Source organism: Heptranchias perlo, chromosome 24, assembly GCF_035084215.1.
Source record: "Heptranchias perlo isolate sHepPer1 chromosome 24, sHepPer1.hap1, whole genome shotgun sequence".
In the NCBI taxonomy this organism is placed as follows: Eukaryota; Metazoa; Chordata; class Chondrichthyes; order Hexanchiformes; family Hexanchidae; genus Heptranchias; species Heptranchias perlo.
Genome location: NC_090348.1, coordinates 43,426,580 through 43,444,818, shown reverse-complemented (window position 1 = coordinate 43,444,818; position 18,239 = coordinate 43,426,580). Strand labels below are relative to the sequence as shown.

Below are 18,239 nucleotides of genomic sequence, written 5' to 3'. Positions count from 1 at the left end.
ATTTATTAAGCATGATTTCCCTTTCATAAACCCATGCTGACTTTGTCCAATCCCGTTAATGCCTTCCAAGTGTTCTGTTATCACATCTTTTATAATCGACTCTAGCATTTTCCCCACTACTGATGTTAGGCTAACTGGTCTGTAATTCCCTGTTTTTTTTCTCTCCCTCCTTTTTTAAATAGTGGGGTTACATTTGCCACCCTTCAATCTGTAGGAACTGTTCGAGTCCATAGAATTTTGGAAGATGACCACCAATGCATCCACTATTTCCAGGGCCACTTCTTTTAGTACTCTGGGATGTAAATTATCAGGCCCTGGGGTTTTGTCAGCCTTTAGCCCCATTAATTTCCCTAGCACTTTTTTTTACTAATACTGTTTTCCTTCAGTTCCTCCCTCACACTAGATCCTTGGTTCCCTAACATTTCTGGGAGGTTATTTGTGTCCTCCTTTGTGAAGACAGAAGCAAAGTATGTGTTTAATTGTTCTGCCATTTATTTGTTCCCCATTATAATTTCCCCCATTTCTGATTGTAAGGGACCTACATTTGTCTTCACTAATCTTTTTCTCGACATTTATAGAAGCTTTTACGGTCAGTTTTTATGATCCCTGCTAGTTTACTCTCATACTCTATTTTTCCCCTCTTAATCAATCTCTTTGTCCTCCTTTGCTGAATTTTGAACTCCCAGTCCTCAGGCTTGCTGCTTTTTCTGGCAATTTTATATGTCTCCTCTTTCGATCTAATACTATCCCTTATTTCTTTTGTAAGCCACGGTTGAGCCACCTTTCCTGTTTTATTTTTGCGCCAGACAGGAATGAATAATTGTTGTAATTCCTGCACATGTTCTTTAAATATTAGCCATTGCCTATCCACCATCATCCCTTTTAGTAAAGTTCCCCAATCTATTATAGCCAACTCACACCTCATACTTCTGTAATTTCCTTTATTTAGATTCAGGACCCTAGTTTCGGATTCAACTACTTCACTTTCCATCTTAATGAGGAATTCTATCGTGTTATGGTTGCCCTTCCCTAAGGGACCCCGCACAACAAGATTGTTAATTAATCCTTTCTCGTTGCACGATACCCAGTCTAGGATCGCCTGTTCTCTAGTTGGTTCCTCAACGTATTGGTCTAGAAAACCATCGAGTACACACTCCAGGAATTCTTCCCCCACAGTATTATTGCTGATTTGGTTTGACCAATCTATATGTAGATTAAAGTCACCCATGATTATAGTTGTACCCTTCTTGCATGTGTCTCTAATTCCCTGTTTAATGCCCTCCCCTACATCTCCACTACTGTTTGGGGGCCTATAGACAACCCCCACCAACGTTTTCCGCCCCTTGGTGTTTCTTAGCTCCACCCGTACAGATTCCACATCGTGATTTTCCGAGCCAATATCCTTCCTCACTATTGCATTGATTTCCTCCTTTACTAACAACGCTACCCCCACCTCCTTTCCCTTTTTGCCTGTCCTTCCTAAATATTGAGTACCCCTGAATGTTCAGTTCCCATCCTTGGTCACCCTGCAGCCATGTCTCCATAATCACAACTATATCATAACCGTTAATACCTATCTGCTCTACCTTATTGCGAATGCTCCGCGCATTAAGACACAATGCCTTTAGACTTGTCTTTTTAAGATTGCTAGTAGTCATAGTTTTATTTTGCACTATGGCCCTATTTGTTTTTCGCCCTTGTTTTCTCTGCCTTCCATTATTGCTTCTTCCCTTTCTGTCTTTTGTTTCTATCCTTGTTTCCCCCTCCTCTGTCTCCCTGCTCAGGTTCCCATCCCCCTGCCATTCTAGTTTAAACCTTCCCCAACAGCACTAGCAAACACCCCCGCACGGACATCGGTCCCAGTCCTGCTCGAGTGTAACCCATCCCGCTCGTATAGGTCCCACCTTCCCCAGAACCGGTCCCAATGTCCCAGGAATCTAAATCCCTCTCTCCTACACCATCCCTGTAGCCACGCATTCATCTGGTCTATTCTCCTGTTCCTATACTCACTAGCACGTAGCACTGGTAGTAATCCTGAGATCGCTACCTTTTGAAGTCCTGTTTTTTAATTTATCTCCTAACTCCTTAAATTCACCTTGCAGGATCTCATCCCTTTTTACCTATGACGTTGGTACCGATATGGACCACGACTACTGGCTTTTCACCCTCCCCCTCCAGAATGCCCTGCAGCCGCTCCGTGACATCCTTGACCCTAGCACCAGGGAGGCAACATACCATCCTGGAGTCACGTTTACGGCCGCAGAAACGCCTATCTGTTCCCCTTACAATTGAATCCCTTATCACTATAGCCCTGCCACTCCTCTTCCTCCCCTCCTGTGCAGCAGAGCCACCCGTGGTGCCACGAACTTGGCTCTTGCTGCTTTCCCCTGATAAGCCATCTCCCCCGACAGTATCCAAAGCGGTACATCTGTTTGTTTGAGAGGGAGATGGACCCAGGGGACTCCTGCAGTACCTGCCTAGTCCTTCTACTCTTCCTGGCGGTCACCCATTTCTTTTCTTCCTGCGTAATCTTTACCTGCGGTGTGACCAACTCACTGAATATGCTATCCACGATAATCTCAGCATCGTAGATGCTCCACAGTGAATCCACCCGCAGCTCCAGCTCCAAAATACGGTTAGTCAGTAGCTGCAGCTGGACACACTTCCTGCACACATGGTCGCCAGGGACACCGGTAGTGTCCATGACTTCCCACATAGTGCAGGAGGAGCATATCATGGGTGCGAGCTCTGCTGCCATGACTTGCCTTAGATTAAGCTCGTTAGTTACTCCCTTTTAAGGAGTTTACTCCTTTAAATTACTCTTAATTTAGAGAATGTTAACTATACTAGGAACCTTGATTTACTAAAAAACGCTACTTGTTATAAGACCTGCAGACCTTCCCTTTCTTTTTACTTTAGTTGCTGCACTTTAGAATAGTAGAAATACTCACCTGAACCTACTTACCAATCAGCTGCCTCCCCTGTGCCGCGCACTTTTTAACTGGTGACGTCAACTCCGCCGCTGCTCTCAGTATAGCTCTGCTGCTCTCAGTATAGCTCTGCTGCTCTCAGTATAGCTCTGCTGCTCTCAGTATAGCTCTGCTGCTCTCAGTATAGCTCTGCTGCTCTCAGTATAGCTCTGCTGCTCTCAGTATAGCTCTGCTGCTCTCAGTATAGCTCTGCTGCTCTCAGTATAGCTCTGCTGCTCTCAGTATAGCTCTGCTGCTCTCAGTATAGCTCTGCTGCTCTCAGTATAGCTCTGCTGCTCTCAGTATAGCTCTGCTGCTCTCAGTATAGCTCTGCTGCTCTCAGTATAGCTCTGCTGCTCTCAGTATAGCTCTGCTGCTCTCAGTATAGCTCTGCTGCTCTCAGTATAGCTCTGCTGCTCTCAGTATAGCTCTGCTGCTCTCAGTATAGCTCTGCTGCTCTCAGTATAGCTCTGCTGCTCTCAGTATAGCTCTGCTGCTCTCAGTATAGCTCTGCTGCTCTCAGTATAGCTCTGCTGCTCTCAGTATAGCTCTGCTGCTCTCAGTATAGCTCTGCTGCTCTCAGTATAGCTCTGCTGCTCTCAGTATAGCTCTGCTGCTCTCAGTATAGCTCTGCTGCTCTCAGTATAGCTCTGCTGCTCTCAGTATAGCTCTGCTGCTCTCAGTATAGCTCTGCTGCTCTCAGTATAGCTCTGCTGCTCTCAGTATAGCTCTGCTGCTCTCAGTATAGCTCTGCTGCTCTCAGTATAGCTCTGCTGCTCTCAGTATAGCTCTGCTGCTCTCAGTATAGCTCTGCTGCTCTCAGTATAGCTCTGCTGCTCTCAGTATAGCTCTGCTGCTCTCAGTATAGCTCTGCTGCTCTCAGTATAGCTCTGCTGCTCTCAGTATAGCTCTGCTGCTCTCAGTATAGCTCTGCTGCTCTCAGTATAGCTCTGCTGCTCTCAGTATAGCTCTGCTGCTCTCAGTATAGCTCTGCTGCTCTCAGTATAGCTCTGCTGCTCTCAGTATAGCTCTGCTGCTCTCAGTATAGCTCTGCTGCTCTCAGTATAGCTCTGCTGCTCTCAGTATAGCTCTGCTGCTCTCAGTATAGCTCTGCTGCTCTCAGTATAGCTCTGCTGCTCTCAGTATAGCTCTGCTGCTCTCAGTATAGCTCTGCTGCTCTCAGTATAGCTCTGCTGCTCTCAGTATAGCTCTGCTGCTCTCAGTATAGCTCTGCTGCTCTCAGTATAGCTCTGCTGCTCTCAGTATAGCTCTGCTGCTCTCAGTATAGCTCTGCTGCTCTCAGTATAGCTCTGCTGCTCTCAGTATAGCTCTGCTGCTCTCAGTATAGCTCTGCTGCTCTCAGTATAGCTCTGCTGCTCTCAGTATAGCTCTGCTGCTCTCAGTATAGCTCTGCTGCTCTCAGTATAGCTCTGCTGCTCTCAGTATAGCTCTGCTGCTCTCAGTATAGCTCTGCTGCTCTCAGTATAGCTCTGCTGCTCTCAGTATAGCTCTGCTGCTCTCAGTATAGCTCTGCTGCTCTCAGTATAGCTCTGCTGCTCTCAGTATAGCTCTGCTGCTCTCAGTATAGCTCTGCTGCTCTCAGTATAGCTCTGCTGCTCTCAGTATAGCTCTGCTGCTCTCGGGGCCCTCCTTTATCCGCCTCCGCTCTCGGGGCCCTCCTTTATCCGCAGAAACTATTTCTGCTGGTTGGGGAGTCTAGGACTAGGGGGCATAGTCTAAAAATTAGAGTCAGGAATGAAGTTAGGAAACACTTCTACACGCAAAGGGTGGTAGAAGTTTGGAACTCTCTTACGCAAACTGCAGTTGATGCTAGCTCAATTGTTAATTTTAAATCTGAGATTGATAGATTTTTGTTAACCAAAGGTATTAATGGATACTGGGCTAAGGCGGGTATGTGGAGTTAGATCACAGATCAGCCATGATCTCACTGAATGGCGGAACAGGCTAAATGGCCTACCCCTGTTTCTATGTTCCTAACACAAGCTCCAGGACAAGGGGCCCATTGATTCAAACTTAAGTCGGAGAAAGGGAATAGATACGGTCTATTTGATTTGGATCAAGAAATAGTTGTCTCATTGTGTTATCCACTGCTACACAAGTCATTCTGCAATGTCATTTGCACTAGGTAGGTGTTTGCAGAGCCCCTGTGTGTCTCAAAGAACAAGTTAGGCAGTTTTGACCATTGTTCATTTCCTACTGTACAAGGACCCGACAAACCTGTGATAGTGCAGCAGACGTTGAATAGATTTCACTGCTATCATCTCCCAAGGGCCAGGTCATTCCATCCATACCAGGAATACTGCCTGAGCGTCATCGATCAGGTTCCTGTACATACACAGCCACCATATCAAGGGATATGGGGATAGAGCGGGAAAGTGGAGATCAGCCATGATCTTATTGAATGGCGGAGCAGGCTCGAGGGGCCGTATGCCCGACTCCTCAACCTGTTTCTTATACTCTTATGTTCATATGGAGCAATCCTCACAAATTTACTAAACATTGCTGTTAGATTCAACTGTTCTATGCAGGGGTCTGTCCCGCCCTATATCTGTATTACTTTGGTATGCTCCCAAAGTGTGTGGGTGTATGGAGTGAAGAGGAGAGACGGGCTAACTACCTTGTCTTCATTCTTAGAACGATAAGCACCCTCCACACGTCATAATTCCACCCATCCGGCTTGGCTTCAGGTCAAGATGATGTCCTGGAGCTTTATGCGTTGTGGGATTAGGAGACCATATATGGCACTGCCTGTCTGCCACGGGACCTTCTCATGTGCATGCTCCACACATGGTTTCCCCAGAACCTGTCGAGTTAGCTGTGGCTCAGTGGGTCGCGCTCTCGCCTCTGAGTCAGAAGGTTGTGGGTTTAGGTCCCGCTCCAGGGGTTTGAGCACAAAATCTCGGCTAACACTCAACTGCAGCACTCCCTCAGTACTGCATTGGAGTGTCAGCCTAGATTTTGTGCTCACTGAGGAAGCACTGCACTGTCGGAGGTGTCGCGTTTCAAATGGAACGCTAAACCGAGGCCCCGTCTGCCCTCTCAGGTGAATGTAAAAAATCCCTTGGCACTGTTTTGAAGAAGAGCAGGGGAGTTCTCCCCGGCATTCTGGCCAATATTTACCCCTTAACCAACACCTAAAACAGATCATCTGGTCATTATCACGTTGCTGTTTGTGGGACCTTGTGCGGAATTTGACTGCCGCATTTCCTACACTACAACAGCGACTACACTTCACAGAGTACTTCATTGGCTGTAAAGTGCTTTGGGATGTCCTTGGCATGCTCCTGCAGTGGTCGTTGGCGATGCTCCTGCAGTGTTCAGACAGAGATTTCCCTGAGATCTCTTTCTCAGCAACTTGAGGCATTTTGAATTTTCGCAGTCCATTATGTCTCCTACAAACCGAGGTCCACAAGAGAACACAGGACAAGGACACTCTTGGTTGAAGCCGACTTTTCACACAGGCTGCTACTAAATGCTCTTGGGCTGATTGTGATGCTCACTGTCTATTACTCAAATGTTGCCTTTCTCTCCACTCAGCATTTCCTGCCATTACCAGCCTTCCTCCTGTTTTCCTCTGACATTTACAATCATGGAGTCCTCTTCAGCCAGTCCAGTGAGTGCCAATATTCAAAAAGATTTTTACACTTCAATCTATTTTCCGTTCTCCGAATTAAATTTCTGTCTGTGTGTAGAGGATGATGTGCACAGAGTTGAATTCTGAAGCTTATTGCACCAGTGAAGGAGACTGATGTGAGTGGAATAAGTGTTACTGGGGTGTGCCTGGGTGCCACAGAGCAGGGGCAGGTGAAGGCTGGACTTTTGCTTCCAATCTGATGATACGTCTGGTGGGAAGGCACTGAAGGGAAATTTGAGCATCTGGTGAGAGGGAAAGTAGAAAAGGAAAAGTGAACCTGGGAGTGAGTTACAGGCTGGCAACTCATCAAGGGGTTCAGATGGTTTATAAAAAGAATAATTATGGGTACCCAGGGGTGAACTACAGACTGGAATCTTATCAATCGGGTTTGGATAGGAACATAGGAACAGGAATAGGCCATTCAGCCCATCGAGCCCGCTCCACCATTTGATAAGATCATGGCTGATCTGTGATCTAACTCCATATACCTGCCTTTGGCCCACATCCCTTAATACCTTTGGTTGGCAAAAAGCTATCTCAGATTTAAAATTAGCAATTGAGCTAGCATCAATTGCTGTTTGTGGAAGTGTTCCAAACTTCTACCACCCTTTTTGTGTAGAAGTGTTTTCTAATCTCACTTCTGAAAGGCCTGGCTCTAATTTTTAGACTGTGTCCCCTAGTCCTAGAATCCCCAACCAGCGAAAATAGTTTCTCTCTATCCACCATATCTGTTCCCCTTAATATCTTATAAACTTTGATCAGATCAACCCTTTACCTTCTAAACTCTAGAGAACACAACCCCAATTTGTATAATCTCTCCTCGTAACTTAACCCTTGAAGTCCGAGTATCATTCTAGTAAAACTACGCTGCACTCCCTCCAAGGCCAATATGTCCTGCCGAAGGTGCGGTGCCCAGAACTGCTCCAGGTGCGGTCTAACCAGGGTTTAGTATAGCTGCAGCATAACTTCTGCTCCCTTGTACTCTAGTCCTCTAGATAGAAAGGCCAGCATTCCATTAGCCTTATTGATTATTTTCTGCACCTGTTCATGACACTTCAATGATCTATCTACCTGAACCCCTAAGTCCCTTTGGACATCTACTGTTTTTAACTTTTTACCATTTAGAAAGTACCTTGTTCTATCCTATTTTGGTCCAAAGTGGATGACCTCACATTTGCCTACATTGAATTCCATTTGCCTCAGTTTTGCCCATTCACTTAATCTATCAATATCGCTTTGTAATTTTGTGTTTTTATCTATACTGCTTACAATGCCACCAATCTTTGTGTCATCGGCAAACTTAGATATGAGACTTTTTATGCCTTCATCTAAGTCATTGATAAATATTGTGAACAATTGAGGCCCCAAGACACATCCCTGCGGGACTCCGCTAGTCACATCCTGCCAATGTGAGTACCTACCCATTATCCCCTACTCTCTGTCGCCTTTCGCTCAGCCAAGTCCGTACTTTTCCCTCGATTCCATGGGCTTCTATCTTAGCCAACAGTCTCTTATGTGGGACTTTATCAAATGCCTTCTGGAAGTCCATATAAATAACACCCATTGACATTCCTCTGTCCACTACTTTAGTCACCTCTTCAAAAAATTCAATCAGATTTGTTGGGCATGCCCTACCTTTCACAAATCCATGCTGGCTCTTTCTGATTTAACTGAAAATTTTCGAGGTGTTCAGTCACCCTATCCTTAATTATAGACTCCAGCATTTTCCCCCACAACAGATGTTAGGCTAACTGGTCTATAATTCCCTGGTTTCCCTCTCTCGCTCTCCTTTCTTAAAAAGCGGAGTGACGTGCAATTTTCCAATCTAGAGGGACGGTCCCTGAATCTAGAGAACTTAGAAAGATTATAGTTGGGGCATCCGCAATGTGCTCACCTACTTCCTTTAAAACCCTGGGATGGAAACCATCTGGTCCTGGGGATTTGTCACTCTTTAGCGCTATTATTTTCTTCATTACTGTTGCTTTACTTATGTTAATTTCATTGAGTCCCTGTCCCCAATTCAGTATTAGTTTTCTTGGGATTTCCGGCATGCTATCCCCTCTTTCTACTGTAAATACTGATGCAAAGTAATTATTCAACATGTCCGCCATTTTCCCATTGTCAATGACAATATCCCCACTTTCAGTTTTTAAGGGGCCAACACTGCTCCTGACTGCCCTCTTTTTCCTAATGTAACTATAAAAGTTCTTCATATTGGTTTTGATATCCCTTGCAAGTTTCTTTTCATACTCTCTCTTTTTGTAGCTCTTACTATCTGCTTTGTGACCCTTTGTTGATCTTTGTATCTTCCCCATTCGCCAGGATCTGTGCCATTTTTTGCCTTTTTGTATGCCCTTTCCTTATGTCTTATACTGTCCCTTACCTCTTTAGTTGTCCATGGCTGTTTTTTTGGCAAGTAGAGTTCTTGCCCCTCAGGGGTATAAACCGGTTCTGTATCACATTAAATGTTTCTTTAAACATTTCCCACTGATCATCAGTCGTTTTACCCATTAGTAGATTTGCCCAGTTTACTGTGGACAGTCTCTGTCTCATCCCATTGAAGTCAGCCTTACCCAAGTCTAGAATCTTAGCAGCTGATTCACTTTTTTCCCCTTTCAAACACTACATTGAACTCGATCATGTTATGATCGCTATTGGATAGATGTTCACGCACAGTTAAGCTGTTAACTAAATCTGGTTCATTACTCATTACTAAATCTAATATGGCTTGCCCCCTTGTTGCCTCTAGGACATACTGCTGTAGAAAACTATCCCAGACACACTCAAGAAATTCACTACCTTTCTGACAGTTGCTAGTCTGCTTTTCCCAATCTGTGTGAAGGTTAAAGTCCCCCATTAAGACCACTATGCCTTTCTTACACGCTTGCCTAATCTCTGCATTTATACAATCTCGCACTTCAGAGCTGTTGCCAGGGGTCCTATACACAACTCCCACTATAGTCTTAGATCCTTTCCTATTTCTCAATTCAACCCATAAGGTCTCTGTTGGCTGCTTACCTCTCGTTATATCCTCCGTTATCACTGAAGTGATTTCATCTCTAATCACCAAGGCTACTCCTTCCCCTCTTCCATTTTCCCTATCTCTCCTGTAGATCTTATAATCTGGTATATTTAGTTCCCAATCCTGACCATCCTGCAGCCATATCTCAGTAATAGCTATCATGTCATACCCTCCAATTTGCATTTGTGCCTGTAGTTCATTTAATTTATTCCTTATAATCTGAGTGTTTGTATATAGAACTCTTAGTTGGGCCACATACCCTAGCCTGTCCTTCAGCTTTGATGCTGGGTTAATCGCTTTACACCTTCTAGTTTTCACTTTATCTGTAGTGCCTAAAGTACACTTTCTGCTCCCTTACGCTTTTCCCTTTCACTTGTTCTTGAACAACTATTTGTATTGTAAATTTCCCTTAGGTCCTCCCCTCTCTTGCCGCTTTCAACTTTACTCTCGTCTGACTCCCCACTCAGGTTCCCATCCCCCTGTCACTCTAGTTTAAACCCTCCCCAACAGCAGTAGCAAACCCTTCTGCGAGGATATTAGTCCTGGATCAGTTGAGGTCTGACCCGTCCCACTTGTACAGGTCCCACCTTCCCCAAAATCGGTCCCAATTCCTCAGGAATCTAAATCCCTCCCTCCTGCACTAACCCTCCAGCCACGCATTCATCTGGTCTATTCTCCTATTCCTATACTCACTAGCACGTGGCACGGGGGTAGTAATCCTGAGATCACTACACTTGAGGTCCTTTTTAACTTATTTCCTTACTCCTTATATATGGTTTATATATGGAATAATGGATACTATGGAGTGAGTTTCAGGCTGGAATCTAATCGAGGGTTTCATTAGGGTTAGACCAAGCTTAAGAGTACTATGCACAGTCCTGGTCTCCATATTACCAAAAGGATTGAGGAGCACTGGAGAAAGTGCAAAAAAGATTTATGAGGATGATGCCAGAGCTGAGAGAGTACATCTCTCAGGAAAGGCTGAACAGGCTGGGGCTGTTTTGTCTAGAAAAGAGAGGGCTGAGGGGTGACCTGACAGAGGTCTTTAAAATTATGAAGGGCTTGGATAGAGTTGACGTAGAGAAGATGTTTCCATTTGTGGGGGGAGTCTAAAACTAGGGGCCATAAATATAAGATAATCACTAATAAATCCAATAGGGAATTTAGGAGAAACTTCTTTACCCAGAGAGTGGTTAGAATGTGGAACTCACTATCACATGGAGTAGTTGAGGTGAATAGCATAGATGCTTTTAAAGTGAAGCTAGATAAGGGCATGAGGGAGAAAGGAATAGAAGAATATGTCGATGGGGTTAGATGAAGGGTGGGAGGATGCTGGTGTGGAGCATAAACACCGGCATACACCTGTTGGGCCGAATGGCCTGTTTCTGTGCTGTAAAATTGGACGTGTGTTTTACATTGTCACCTTGTATATCCAAGTATTCTCAAAATCTGTAAGTGTTGTCACCCTGCTGGTTTTTTCATATTTCTCCCATAGAACCGCTGGAGATTACACACCTAGGAGTGACTGTACCGATCATGTGGTTTTACCTGATGATGAATGTTCTAACTCAGTATCCTTTCCAGCGTGGAGAATCCATTCTGATACCTCGGGTACTGTCTTCGATAAAATGAGAGGGTCTAGGTGTGGAGCCAAAGCTCCCTGAGCTTGGGGATAGAATGGGAGATTCGGCCTGTCATTTGACGGAGTGAAAAGTTGCCTCCTCAACCCCCTCTCCCATCTCTCGTCTACATAATGGGCATGATTTTACCTCGGAGCCCGGATCCCAGCATGCTCGTGGATATTCACGTGGAGAACCCAGAAGCCAATTGGGTGTGCCGCAATCTGCGATCGCCACTCAACTGAAGGTGCGTTTGTGCTTCCGGGTTTCCCAGGCGGCCAGATTGACGGGAAGAGAAAGGAGCCGTGAATCGGAGAGGTGGGCGGGAGGGAGAGATCGTGGGGCCTGGAAAAAAATCGGAGGTGGTGAGTTGGGGGTATGTGGACGTCATCGGGAGTCCAGCCAGCATCGGGATCGGGGTGGTGGAGGAAGTGGGGGGGGGTGGTGGTGGTGGTGGTCGCCGATCGCGGGCGTCCTGTCGGCCAGGTGAGCCTGCTGGGCCTGGATGAAGCTGCTCCTAGCCGGCAGTAATTAAGGAAGTTATACTAAACATGGAATTACATAGAATGTTCAGCACAGAAACAGGTCCATGCGGCCGTTTATGCTCCACACCAGCCTTCTCCCTCCTTACTTCATCTAACCCTATCAGCATACCCTTCTATTCCCTTCTCCCTCATGTGTTTATCTAGCTTCCCCTTAAATACATCTATGCTATTCACCTCAACTATTCCTTCTAGTAGCGAGTTCCACATTCTGACCACGCTCTGGGTAAAGCAGTTCCTTCTGAATTCCCTATTGGATTTATTAGTGACTCTCTTATATTTATGGCCCCTAGCTCTGGTCTCCCCGCAAGTAGAATGGGCCTTTATTCTCTGGAGTTTAGAAGAATGAGAGGTGATCTCATTGAAACATATAAGATTCTTAGAGGGCTTGACAGGGTAGATGCTGAGAGGATGTTTCCCCTGGCTGGAGAGTCTAGAACTAGAGGGCATGGTCTCAGGATAGGGGGTCGGCCATTTAAGACTGAGAATTTCTTCTCTTAGGAGGTTGTGAATCTTTGGAATTCTTTACCCCAAAGGGCTGTGGATGCTGAGTCATCGAGTATATTCAAGGCTGAGATCGATTTAGATTTTTGGGCTCTGGGGGAATCAAGGAATCGGGTGGGAAATTGGAGTTGAGGTCGCAGGTCAGCCATGATCGTATTGAATGGCGGATCAGGCTCGAGGGGCCGTATGGCCTACTCCTGCTCCCATTTCTTGTGTTCTTAAGTGGAAACATCATAAAGTAACTTTACTTTAAACCTTTATAAATCACTGGTTAGGCCTCAGCTGGAGTGTTCTGCCCAATTCTGGGCACCACACTTTAGGAAGGATGTCAAGGCCTTGGAGAGGGTGCAGAGGAGATTTACTAGAATGGGACCAGGGATGAGAGACTTCAGTTATGTGGAGAGACTGGAGAAGCTGGGGTTGTTCTCCTCAGAGCAGAGAACGTTAAGGGGAGATTTAATAGAGGTGTTCAAAATTATGATGAGGTTTTGATGGAGCAAATAAGGAGAAACTGTTTCTACTGGCAGTTAGGTCGGTAACCAGAGGACACAGATTTAAGATAATTGGCAAAAGAACCAGAGGTGAGATTGAGGAGAATTTTTTTTACACAGCGAGTTGTTGTGATCTGGAATGCATTCCTGAAAGGATGGTGGAAGCAGGTTCAATAATAACTTTCAAAGGGAATTGGATAAAACTTGAAAAGGAAAATATTTGCCGGGCTTTGGAGAAATCGCGGGGGGGGTGGGACTAATTAGCTCTTTCAAAGTGCCAGCACAGACAAGATGGGCCGAATAAGCTGTGAGATTCTATGATTCTAACTTCTGGCGGAGCCATGGGAGGAGTTCCAAACAGCTCCGTTGAATGGATTGAATATGATTTGCTTTCCAAAGAATACTCCTGACAACCAAATGCAATGCACAAAATGGGTTATTCCCAGATGAAGACGGGTTGGTAAGAGGGTGGAGGACTCTACCTGTGTAACAGGTGTCGTTCACGTCCTTAACCTCGCCACTTCAGATACGTTTGTATCCGTGGCGTTTTTATCCTCACGACGGAGTGCACATCCCTGACGGTCACGCTCGTTGTGACGCTTCGCAAGTTCATCAGTCTAATCTTCTCCATCATCTACTTCAAGAACCCCTTCACCTGCTGGCACTGGATCGGGACATCGCTGGTCTTTGTCGGGACCCTCACGTACACCGAAGTTTGGAAAAACTTCAAACCGCTGCTCTACAGAAAGATAAAGAAGCAATAATATCTCTCCAGAGCCATGGAACCAGGTCCGATACAGTTATGTAAGAACACCAAGTCGTTTAACGGAGACTGGGTATTCTACAGGCAGTTAGCCTGAACACTCTTCTTTTCAGAAAGGACAGCTACTATCCAGAGGAATAAATTTTCGCTCTTTTTCTTTCATTGTGAAAACTGGGTTCTCGCAAGTGTGTAATTTTCTTTGTCTCCTCCCTCCTTCCCTTTGTGAACTATCGAGACGCCTTTGTGTCTGTTCTGTCCGGTGGATTCGAAGTAGCAATGATCAAAAAGGCACAGAGCCATGTGAAGAAGTTGTTAAAATAGTGCATAAAAGTAATGTAGCAATTGAGTTTTCATTTAAAAAAAATATCAGGTGCTGTAAGTGCGTTTTTAGTAAAATATTTTATTGTTAAGAGGACTGGGTGTGGTGTGGGTTAACACGCACACTGGGACTGGGTGTGGTGTGGGTTAACACGCACACTGGGACTGGGTGTGGTGTGGGTTAACACGCACACTGGGACTGGGTGTGGTGTGGGTTAACACGCACACTGGGACTGGGTGTGGTGTGGGTTAACACGCACACTGGGACTGGGTGTGGTGTGGGTTAACACGCACACTGGGACTGGGTGTGGTGTGGGTTAACACGCACACTGGGACTGGGTGTGGTGTGGGTTAACACGCACACTGGGACTGGGTGTGGTGTGGGTTAACACGCACACTGGGACTGGGTGTGGTGTGGGTTAACACGCACACTGGGACTGGGTGTGGTGTGGGTTAACACGCACACTGGGACTGGGTGTGGTGTGGGTTAACACGCACACTGGGACTGGGTGTGGTGTGGGTTAACACGCACACTGGGACTGGGTGTGGTGTGGGTTAACACGCACACTGGGACTGGGTGTACACGCACACTGGGACTGGGTGAACACGCACACTGGGACTGGGTGAACACGCACACTGGGACTGGGTGAACACGCACACTGGGACTGGGTGAACACGCACACTGGGACTGGGTGAACACGCACACTGGGACTGGGTGAACACGCACACTGGGACTGGGTGTGGTGTGGGTTAACACGCACACTGGGACTGGGTGTGGTGTGGGTTAACACGCACACTGGGACTGGGTGTGGTGTGGGTTAACACGCACACTGGGACTGGGTGTGGTGTGGGTTAACACGCACACTGGGACTGGGTGTGGTGTGGGTTAACACGCACACTGGGACTGGGTGTGGTGTGGGTTAACACGCACACTGGGACTGGGTGTGGTGTGGGTTAACACGCACACTGGGACTGGGTGTGGTGTGGGTTAACACGCACACTGGGACTGGGTGTGGTGTGGGTTAACACGCACACTGGGACTGGGTGTGGTACTTGGTTTCATTTATATCTTAGACTGATGGCATGAGATGGTCTGAGTTTTTTACAGTGCAATATATCGGGTTAGAAAATGGAAGGTTTATCTTCAATACAATCCTTTTTAAAAATCCAGATCTGCAGAAAAAAACCTAATCCTGTGGGACCAGTAAAACATTTAGTTCTTTTGGGGAAATAAATTTCATTAGGCTAAGCTTATGGAAGGGTGGAGTCATTTTTTTATACAAAAATGTAAGTTTTATTGTATAGAATAACTCAACAGTATATATATAAATGTATATAGTGTATGTACATTATATATGGAATAATAGATCCAGATAGAGGGAGTGAAAATATAGACACTCAAATAGAAACAAAGAAAACTTGCATTTTAGAGGACGCTGTCAACCAGAAAAGGAATGAGTCTTTTACAGATTGTGTTGTCAGAGACCCTCTCTCACTGATTAGTTTATTATTTTTGTGTTAAGATGATGTGATAATAAAAGCTGTGTTACATCCGATGAATCTTCACACAATCCTGAATGTTACAAAGACCAGGGTGAATACCTGTATGACCGTCACTGCACTTCAAAAGCAGTTCATTATGTGAAACACTTTGAAGTGTTTCTATGAAGGTGAAAAGTGCTGTATAATTACCTCCGTGGACATGCTGGTATCTCCAGAAATGCCGACACTTGTGATTTTGTTAATGATTTGTTGATTCTATATTTGTTGTAATGTGGACAATTTGCTGGAAAGTGATTCTCTCTCTCTCTCTCTCTCTCTCTCTGCTATCCCAGTGAATCTCACACATTAAACAATTGAGCAAAATCAGTAAACCATGAGTGTGGTCAAGACCATATCTTCCAGTTCTCTTGCCATGATTTATATGCTTTCAAAACTGCTGCCTAGAGGCTGACTGGGGGCAGCCATTTTGTGTGGAGCTGCCCTCCTTCATGAACTGCTAAGGGGGAGGTACTCCTCATTTATGATGTCAAAGCAGGTCAAGTTATACACACCATGTCTGCCTCCAGCAGCTCAAGAGCATAAAACAATCAACACGGATGACTTAAGAGTGAGGGGAAAAATGCAAATGTTTCCCTTCATAACAGGGCCTCTAAGTCTCTCTGCCTCAGTCCAGCTGATATCAGAAGTATTACATTTTGCGATGTGAGGGTATCTGTTTGAAATCCCATAGTTTTTAATGTGTGTATTGATCAGGCCGCTGTGTTTGGGTCAGTGTCTGAGGATCCTGTGGGGCAGTACACTATGTCACTTCTTACCTCAATAAAACGCATTCTTTCCAATTTCCTTTAGTCAGGTTGCTTGTGTCCAACGTATCATCAGCATCCCTGACTGACTTTGACCTAAGGCTATCAATCCAGCCCTGCTCCGTCCTTTACAGTCCTTTCTTGTGGGTTGTCTTCCATCCATTTCATTCCCCCCCACCCCCCGCCCAAATAAGGTTGGCTCCTGACTGAACTTTGCGGGCACAGCTTCGTAAGCAAAGAAAGAAAAGAACTTGCATTTATATAGCACCTTTCACAACCTCGGGACGTCACAAAGCGCTTTACAGCCAATGAAGTACTTTTGAAGTGTAGTCACTGTTGTAGGAAACGTGAATAAAGATAAATGACACGTGTGTCGCTGTTGATGATTTGAGGTAGGGCAGCATTAGATTGGTTGCAGGACATTGACCCGACATGGAGAGGGGGCTGGGGGTTTCTATGTCCTCAGACCCATCCATGAAGGGTTAAAGCCAGTTCACCCGGCCTGAGCCAGGAATTCCAGGTCTATGTATGCACCTGCATTGTACTTGAATGGTTTTATTGAGTTGTTTATTAGGTGCAGGGTTCATAAGGACAATGTTCCTCGGTCCCACCCCAGTGAAATGTACTGTTCACTGCAAGGCAGAAGTTATTACTGCACTTGGTCTATGAATGTTATGGTACTTACAGATATGGGTCTGAAACGAGTGCTGGTTTAAAGTGATGCATCACTGGCAAACCTAAGTTATACTGCCGGCTTTGCATTGTTCTCTGACCAGGCAAAATGGAGCTCTGCACCTCTGACACAGTACAAGACTGGAGCAAATAATCAAGGCTGATACTTCTTTTGTTTTTTGCACTAAAGTAAGAACTTGCCTTTTATATAGTGCCTTTCACGACCTCAGGACGTCCCAAAGCGCTTTACAGCCAATGAAGTACTTTTGAGGCATCGTCACTGTTGTAATTTAGGAAACATGGCAGCCAATTTGCACACAGCAAGGTCCCACAAACAGCAATGTGATAATGATTGGATAATCTGTTTTAGGTGTTGGTTGAGAGGTAAATATTGACCAGGTCACTGGGAAAACTCCCCTGCTCTTCTTCGAATAGTGCCTTGAGATCTTTCTCGCCCACCTGAGAGGGCAGATGGGGCCTTGGTTTAAGGTCGCATCTGAAAGATGGCACCTTCGACACTGCGACACTCTTCTGGGAGTGACAGCCTAGCATTATGTGCTCAAATCTCTCGAGTGGGGAATGTTGAATTGTTGGAGGTGTTGTCACGGATGAAATGTTAAAGCAAGTCTGCTGGTTCAGGTGGACATTCAAGATGCCATGGCATGAGGAGATGAAGAGCAAGGCATTCTCCTGGTACCCTGGCTAAAATTTCTCCCTCGACCAACACCAAAAATAGATTAACTGTTCATTGATGGGACCTTGTGTGTAAAATGGCTGCTGCGTTTACCCACTTAATGGGAACTGCACAATGTAATTAATTGGATGTGAAGTGCTTGGGGTATTTCTGAGAGCTGTGATGAGGTTCATTCTCGTGCATGTGTGTGTCCCAAGATCACTGCTGACCAACACCTAAATGTGGGTTAAATGTTTAACAACCAAGGAGCGGGCGGGAGAATTAAATAGGAATGGTAAGCAGGCTAAGAATCACAGTTCTCAAATAGCTTCATATCAGTGGCAGATATACTGCAGCAGATGTGTGGCTGAAATGGTCCAAGTATGTCCCCTAGAGGGGACTTCGACCTCTGTCCTGAATGGATTCTGGTTTGTGTTCAACTGGTGCTTTCCGTAACTGCAAATCATGCAGCAAGTGTTGATCGGAAGCCCATCCACCACCTTGAACTCCCACTCCCTCCACCATCAGACTACCATGGCTGCAGTGTGTTCTATCCACTGGATGCACTGCAGCAATTCGCCAAGGCTTCCTCGGCAGCACCTCCCAAACCTGTGACCTCCACCACCTAGAAGGACCAGAGCAGCAGGTGCATAGGAACACAATCACCTCCAAGTTCCCCTCCAAATCACACACCATCCTGACTCG

The 18,239-nt window shown here is 45.7% G+C and overlaps 1 protein-coding gene across 1 annotated transcript in view; it reads left to right on the top strand.

Annotated features, from left to right (window-relative positions):
* The window catches only part of slc35b4 (solute carrier family 35 member B4), a 39,389-nt gene extending 23,162 nt beyond the window's left edge, over positions 1–16,227 (top strand). The window contains exons 8-10 of the mRNA XM_068005178.1: positions 6,528–6,603; positions 11,142–11,217; positions 13,329–16,227. Of these exons, the coding sequence (XP_067861279.1) occupies positions 6,528–6,603; positions 11,142–11,217; positions 13,329–13,566 (390 nt within the window). The 3' untranslated portion in view covers positions 13,567–16,227. The remainder of the gene's footprint in view (positions 1–6,527; positions 6,604–11,141; positions 11,218–13,328) is intronic.
* The last annotated feature ends 2,012 nt before the right edge of the window (positions 16,228–18,239 follow it).